At 35.7% G+C, this 8,288-nt stretch overlaps 1 protein-coding gene across 1 annotated transcript; it reads left to right on the forward strand.

Moving 5' to 3' along the window:
- The first annotated feature begins 4,989 nt into the window (after nt 1-4,989).
- Nucleotides 4,990-7,035, forward strand: LOC105437446 (gremlin-1-like). The gene is made up of 3 exons (XM_030987613.1): nt 4,990-5,345; nt 5,723-5,836; nt 6,603-7,035. The coding sequence occupies exons 1-3, from the start codon at nt 5,019-5,021 to the stop codon at nt 6,795-6,797; spliced, it is 636 nt and encodes a 211-aa protein (XP_030843473.1). The 5' UTR covers nt 4,990-5,018; the 3' UTR covers nt 6,798-7,035.
- The last annotated feature ends 1,253 nt before the right edge of the window (nt 7,036-8,288 follow it).

Below are 8,288 nucleotides of genomic sequence, written 5' to 3' on the forward strand. Positions count from 1 at the left end.
CCAGACTGTTCCTAACGAAATTTGAATGATGGATCAATCAGGGAACTGGGTTCCCTCCATACCAGAATGTCATTTGAAACAGGATAAGTGTGTTTATTATTGATGGCATAAAACATATCTGCTTTATATTTTATATGAGACGTTCGACTTAATGCATCTTGTCTGCAGGCTCGAATAAATTAACTTAACTAGTTTCAAGTGACAATCTGATACGGAATTAACCGAGTTCCCTAATCGACCAAGTAATCATTAGAGCTTTAAAGGGTTCCAAATGATATTCCACGTCTAATCTCCTCATCATCATCGGCTTCAACCAGAGGTCAAAAGAGGTTGGTGATTATTGTGAGGATGACAAAAACTCGTAATTACGAAGCTATACATGTCATTTATATTTGTCATGACGAAGACAGCAGGCTAAAAGGGAAATCAAACGTATCTTTGAAATCAATAACGTTAATGTGTAATTTTTTTGATGATGTATGGATGCGCACTTCGATCTAGAATTTTGAAATATTTAGCAACGCTGCCGGTTCAAAATGATGAAGAAATAATAAAGAAATGAAGCTTTAAGAATCACGAAGAGATTCTATAATCCTTAAAACATTAAATTATTTAAGTAAATCGGTGTTTGTCAGTAAGCATAAAAGGTATAAGGGCGTCAAAGGTTTTAGTTGTCATGACGTAGAAAGCTGATTAGAGATGAAATCAAAAGTACATTGTCTCTATCGCTATGGAACCGTAAAAGTTGTTAAAAACTACGAATCTTTTAAACCGATAAAATGTTAATAATGTATGTTGTGTCAATGTAAAATTCTATGTAAAAGATTCAAATATCTAGCAACGCTGCCGGTACAAAGTGATGAAGAAAACGATAAAGAAATAAAGCTTGAAAATCAGGAAAAATTATATAATCCTCGAAACTGAAATTATTTCATTGCATTCTTGTTGGTATGAAGACAACTAGTTTATAGTCGATGACTAGCATAAAAGGTATTAGGACAACATAGGTTTTGACTGTTTGCTAAGACAAATCTATTTCCTCCTTTCAATATATTTAAACAAATGGATTCGAATTTCTTAATTATTACGAAACTTGCCAAGGAATAGACCCGTACGATATTGATGATCCTAATTTATCAAGAATTTAGCGATTTACTAATCAATCCAGACAAATATGATAACGACTAAGCATGTGATTTACGAATAGTTTTTCTTTTTTTTTCTTAACGCATTCCGGAACGAAACATTTAGACCTTTTGTTGTACACTCACTTGTGTGTAAAAAAACTGAGAGGAAATTGGGAAATATTTTTGACCCCTTTGAACTCAACCGACACTACAACCTGCTTCTAAAAAGCTAAAACTAATACACTTTATTCTCATTAAGTTGCCTTGGTTCTAAATATAGGTATGGTTTAACACTTTATAATTATAAACTAGATTAATTCTATCACAAGTAATGAATATTGCCGTCATTTCTAGATCAGCATCTTTTTGTTTTTTTAAAGCATTCCGGAGCGAAACTTTTAGACCTTCTGTTGAACACTCACTTTTGTAAAAAAAGAAGAAATTAAGGAAATCATGTTGACCCCTTTGAACTCAACTGACACTACAACCTGCTTCTAAAAGCTTGAACTAATGCAGGTTATTCTCATTAAGTCGCCTTGGTTCTAAATATATAGGTATGTTTTAACACTTTCTAAATTAACTCTATCACCAGTAGTGAAAATTGACGTCATTCTCGATTAGCATTACAACAAGGACATACTTTTGTTCTGGTCACTCCGAAATTCGTAATGATAGAGTTATTTAGAGACCAACACTTACGAATGTCCTTAAAAGAAAATCATTAATTTCAACAAATATTCTTTAAATCATAATGTGATTGTCATATGTATACAACGAAATGAGTCAGCTTCATATTTCATTTTTCGAGGAAGAAAATCATATTTAATTGTCCACTGATATTTTTTTTAAATCACTATACACCGGAATTCAAAAACTAACCTTCATATCTAGTTTTCAGGGAAGAATATCATCATTAATTGTCCACTATTATTCTTTAAATCACTAGGAGATTGCCATATATACAACGGAATTAGTAAACTTTATATTTCATTTTCAAGGAAGAATATCATCATAAATTGTCCACTTATATCCTTTAAATCACTAGGTGACTGTCATATATACAACCGAATTAGTAAACTTCATATTCCGTTTTCGAGGAAGAATATCATTAGTCCACTAATATTCTCCAAATCACTTAGGGATTGCCTTATATACAACGGATTTCATGAACTTTATATATCGGTTTATACAAGGAAGAATATCAGCATTAATAGTCTAATAATATTATTTATATCATTAAACGTATACAGTCGGCACTCGTTAGTTTGGGGGTGCTAGCACTTTAATCAAAGGGAAATAAGTGGTGCAAATAAATGTTTGATGATTTACGAACATAGCTCGCCAAGGAAGCCATCAACCCTTGAGATTTTTTTCAAAAGGGCTGTACCGGAGTGTTGGCTCAGTCAGTAGGGAGTCCGCCTCACAACTGGGAGGTCATGGGTTCGAATCCCGGCCGCGTCATACCAAAAGACGTTAAAAGATGGGAGTTGTTGCTACCTTGTTTTGGCATTCAACAATAAGGGGATAGAGTAACGTCGATCTGGCGCTGCTCAGTGGCTGCCGGGCTCACGATCAATTGGGCAAAAAGAATTTCCGATTCGGTTTAATAAAATTTGGAGTGGACTATTAGGCTATTATTATTATTAGTATTATTATAAACTGTACCAAGTAAATCGGTCTGTCTTTGATGTAAGCACTCAGCAGGCACAGTGGTATAATCATTCATAAGTGCCCCCACTGAAATAAGTTTATACCATTATGATGAATAGTTAATATTTTGGTTGTGTTAAATTAACCCTAATAATGTAAAGCACAAAATTGTTATTCTAAGTATATAATAAGTATTCTGGTGAAGTCACTTAATAACAATAATATTGGTACACAATGTGAATGAAGGTTATACCTAAGAAACAATGAATACTTCAGGTAGAGATGCATATTTTAAAGTTTATACATTGTTCACTCTAGTATTTTGTTTACAACAAGAAGTTAATTGAACGATCATTGAAAGTAATTGTTGAACACTGAAGTGTGTTTTTATTAGAAGATTGATACCCAATGTAAATGCGGTTATTCATTTTGTTCGAACGTTTTGACTTTGTCATTTACAGTTCTGACGGCTTTTGGCAAGAATGAACGTTTACAAGAAGCATAGACTATAGAAGCCCATACAAATTAAGAGAAAGTGTGCGTCTTTTTTATGTTCATCCAAGTTAATACATCAAGGCAGGCACATTAGGTTATTGCCAAACATACAGCGTTCCGGGAATTGATATAATTGCCTTCATATTTAGTTCTAAAGGAAGAATATATTATCATCAATTTTCGTTAATATTTTATACATCACTAGGTGAATGTCATACATGCAACGGACTCAGGGGCGTACGCAGGATTTTTTCAAGGGGGGGGGGGTTTAAAATATTTTGCTCCCGAAAATTTGAAAATCGGGGGGGGGGGGGGGGGTTAGGTTTTTTTAGGGGGGTTTACATACATAAAAATACCAAAGGGGGGGTTTGAACCCCCAAACCCCCCCCCCTGCGTACGCCCCTGAACGGACTTAGTAAACGTCAAATTTCGCCTTCAGGAAAAACATTATAATTAATTTTCCACTTATAGTCTTTGAATCCCTTAACGATTGTCATACATGCAACGAAATTAATTAACTTTTATTTATAATCAATATAAGGAAGTATAAGGAAGAATATTATACATATTTTTCACTGATATTCTGTGACTCACTTGCTGTTTATTAGCTGGCGGACGCCACTTTCCCAGAGTTTAGCGAGCGACTTCGAGATAATGACTGTCTGGAAACTATGTCAGATAACTTGTCAAGTAGTGAATTTAATAGGTGCGTGGGTTAAATGTGTGAGTGGATTGCGCGTGCGAGTGGGTGTGCATACCAGCCAGTCTAAGTAGCAATTGAGGGATGGAATTTTAACGGCTCTTAGCTCTAAATAACCTCCTTGTCATATTTGATAGCTCTTTTTGATAGACTGAGAGGTATTGAAGCGTTCTGAAAATACTTTATATGTTCAAGATTGAAGTACTTAATGCATTGGTGTTAACATGGCAGACATGACGAGTGTGAAATTGATCGCTAATATGTTACTATTTTGGAAAAGTTCGAAAATATGACAACGTCAGAAATCTTTAACCATCTCATCCTGAATGTCATAACAAGGGCGTTATCCAATTTGACGATACATTTGCAGCTTCTATTTGTCGTAAGAACTATTTATGTCAAATTAGAATAACCTATTTAAAATAACAATCAAGTGGGTTAAAGTGACACGTACAATTTGACTCTTAACGAAGACAACAACCCCATACGATATAGATAAAATTCATACAAATTTTGTTAAAATTCTGAAGATTTCCCCTCTGATCTTTATTCATAATGGTAACGCTTTCATAATGAGAAAGAGAGTCGGCTCAGCCGGCAAAGCGCAGTCGAACCAAGTGTCATAGGATTGAATCTAACAAGGCGGATGACCAAAACCTTTGTTGTGTGTTAAAGGCTAAGTCCACTCCAAACATATTTTGCTTTTAATAGATGCCGAAAATAAACAGAAACAGAGCACAACAAATTAGTGAAATCGGAAGTTATGAATTGTTTAAACAGTATGACAAACTAAGGAACTTTTTAAAAAAAAATCACTACACACATTGCCAAATTTGTAATCAGGTTGAGAAGTCATTGCCTCACTATTTATTAACTGCTTTATATATTTTTATCCCATTAATTTTCCTTTTTATCCCCTAAAACTTGATTTTCCCATGCCTTTGCCCAGAATCTTGCCGAAGTGATCAGATTAACAAAAAATACATTTGTTTTTCCTTTCGCACCTGACAGAAAACTAATCGATAGAAAGACAACATTATCACAATATGATCGCCGCAGTCCTTTGGATAAGCTCCCTTTTGGCGTGTGCCTTAATGACGTCATCCGTCCCACATGCGGACGTCGCATCGCGTGTGTTTCATCATAGGGTGTCCTCACAAGGCAGCAATGACCTCCCTACAGATACACAAAAGAGACACGATCAAGACCACGTGACAATGTCCCCGCAATCTGATTCGTCGGATACACATTACGGCGCACACCTTATTGATAGGACAGTTCTCTTTCCACACGACACCACGTGGTGTGTGGCTCGCCCCATTAGTCAGGTGATAGAAAGCCCCGGATGTACGGCGAGAACGATTCCGAATAAGGTAAATTTCTTGAGAAAAAAAAGACTTTAAATTATCGTATTTTTTCAGAAGCCAGTCCGATTGGAAAGGAAAGCGTATCTTACAACTCCTTCTTTACTTTATTGATTAAGAAATTCTTCAGATTGTGCCACCCTCTTTGAATGATCCTATAATGGATTCCCCCTGAAACGGTACACGCTGGTTAAAAGAGTATTAATCATAACTCTTGGCTAGTCGGTTTATGCGTCCTTGCGACTAACTTTAATCTTGAGCACAATGAGTCATCTGCATTTATCTCTTAAGTTATTTTTTTTACATTTCAATGCTGTTTTTGTTTAACATTTTCTTATTATTATTTCATCGGCATGTTATTTATCTTTTTTTTTTTCTTTTGACAGATGTGTGCTGGGCAGTGTTACAGTTTCACCGTTCCTAAGATTTTTCCACACGATATCCGATCCCAATTTAAATCATGTGACTGCTGCCAGCCTTCCAGAGTAACATGGGTGACAGTAAGTATTCGTAAAACACGATACCCAAGACTTTCAAGAAATGAACCCAACGGCATTTTTGTATACCATATTTTATATGCGGTAGAAATCATCTTCGGGTTATGTCATGGGTCATGTACTTTTTTTTTCCTTCAAATTTTAATATGTGGTGAACAAGGCATTATTTTGATTTTGACAAAGTCTTTTCAATATTGTTAGATAAACATGAGGAAAATGCTTTTGGCATTAAAGCAAGTGAAGATTACACAGTACTGAAATAAAATAAGTGAATTTCCATTCTCTTTAATGTCATGTGACCCTTCCAATTACACAAATAGTTGAATTCACGTCGTATCCATTTTGCATAAGATTCGTTTAAAAGGCTAATTAATCAAAATAGTTGGGTCAACGTCAAGTTAATCAATCTTTATTCATGCCCATTGCACACGAGGTGTTATTCGACTGACGCAAGACTACGTCAGCGGCTGGTGCTGTCTCTGACGCACCATGCGAGCACGGCGAGTTTAACATCGTCCTAACGAGTCCAATGTGAACAACGCCGTTAAATTTCAGGCGTACGCGGTATAGGAATTGCCTTTACTTGATTAATAGCACATGGTATAACGCAAAAAAAATGATGTCTCTTGTGCCCTGGGTATTAGATGATTACCGAGCCAATGTCTAGCCTCATATTTATTTCTAAAACAAGACAGAAAATATCGTTGTGAGATAATCAATTCTATGTGTTCGATATTTATTCATTTTATGTTTTTTTTTCTTCACATAGATTCCACTTTCTTGCAATGCTGTAGATGGTGACACTGTACTTCACAAGCATGTCGAAGTGGTGGAGGAATGCGAATGCAAACCGTGCTCGTTTTACACGTCGACGTCGTCATGGAGTACGGAGTCAACGACCACCAACGACACGGAATATTCGGACGAGCAGTCGTCCTATGTAGAAAGCCCTAGTGCCCCTTGAGGGGCGCTCACGTTGACAGAGTCCGTAATATCGTTAATATCTTTTTATGCCACTCAGCTATGCCTTTGCCACACTAAATAGGCCGGTTTACAAACATATTCAATTTTCATGCATACCTTGTCTTGTGAACAGCGATTTATCTTGACAACCTGAAAGCTTTGCCCGAGGCTTGTCCGAAATAGCAACAAGTAAGGTATGCAGACTGGATTCCAAGTATCATTCATTTATAACAGGTTAATGGAATAACTCAGAAAAGCCAGGAAAGAAACATCCAAATGTGAATATGTTTAGTAAACCGGTTTATTTTTCATGGGCACTGTTGGACGACGCTTGCTCCTGTGATAATTGGCCCGCCGCAATTTCCTACACTAACCAAGTTCTTATATTCAGCCCTGGACCGAACACTAAACCTAACCCTAACCCTAAAACTTACCTAAAGCCAAATAGAAACCCTACTTCCTAACGCTATATAATTTTGACGAACACATAACCAGGAGCAAATGTCGGATTACCCTTTCGACAAACGGATTCTAGCTTATTCCTAAGTTTGCTGCAGGAATTTACCAGAAATGTTGCGGAAGGGTTTGTCTTGTCGCCAATTAATAACAGAAAATGAATTGTTATGCAAAGCTTCTTTTTTTTTTTTAAATATTCGCAGTTAAATGCCAATTGACGTGTGTGCCATTTGGAAGGTTTGAAAGAGTTTGATATAGTTCTGGTTAATGCGATCGAATCTTTGAAAAAGAAGAATATCTAGAAGCTATTGTTTAATGTTGGTTATGTTGTATTAAAATAAGAATATATTTCTATTATGAGAGCTGTACAATTTTATAAGAACGATGCAAAAATTAGTCTTGATGAAAGCACTGCACAGAGACAAGAGTATATGGAACTACACTCACACATTTGGTATCAAAGCGATGTCCGAATATCTCCGCTCATATTGGAAATGTAGGGGAATTGAAGAGCACTCTTCCTTTCATATGATATTGCAGTTATGTTTTTCTTCTATATTACACGAATAAAAGAAATAGAAGGCTTACAGATTGTCATTATTCAGTTTTACCAGAACTCATCCTTATTTTTTCCATTTGCAAACTATGAACAATGCAGTTCGCAAAAGTTAATGGCAACTTAATCCATACCGCTTCATCGTCAATAATCTGGTAATTCATAAACGGGGGGAAAGAGAAAAAGAAATAAAGGGAAAGGGGAAAAGGGGAACCTGTAAAGAAGGGGCTTGGGACCGATTCGTTATATAAATCTGGTAGAAAAAGGTGGATTTGATATTGCTTTCATGTATAAATGTGATATTTTCTATTATATTCACATTTAAGTCTTTTTTTTTGTTCTTGCCCTCTTGGTAAAACATAAACATTATACTGATGCTATTGAGTTAAGCTATCCTGTCGTCTGTTTTAATCTGTATGTGTATATTTGTTTATAAGTAGATGTGTGCATTTGAATTTTATATAGAAAAACATCCGAATC

Source organism: Strongylocentrotus purpuratus, unplaced genomic scaffold (assembly GCF_000002235.5).
Source record: "Strongylocentrotus purpuratus isolate Spur 01 unplaced genomic scaffold, Spur_5.0 spur5_scaffold_16, whole genome shotgun sequence".
Lineage (NCBI taxonomy): Eukaryota > Metazoa > Echinodermata > Echinoidea > Camarodonta > Strongylocentrotidae > Strongylocentrotus > Strongylocentrotus purpuratus.

Excerpts from the sequence above, each read along its gene's own strand:
- LOC105437446 (XM_030987613.1), top strand. The coding sequence starts at position 5,019 with ATGATCGCCGCAGTCCTTTGGATAAGCTCCCTTTTGGCGTGTGCCTTA. Across the intron at positions 5,346-5,722 it reads CGAGAACGATTCCGAATAAG|ATGTGTGCTGGGCAGTGTTA; the intron begins GTAAATTTCTTG and ends TTCTTTTGACAG. Across the intron at positions 5,837-6,602 it reads CCAGAGTAACATGGGTGACA|ATTCCACTTTCTTGCAATGC; the intron begins GTAAGTATTCGT and ends TTCTTCACATAG.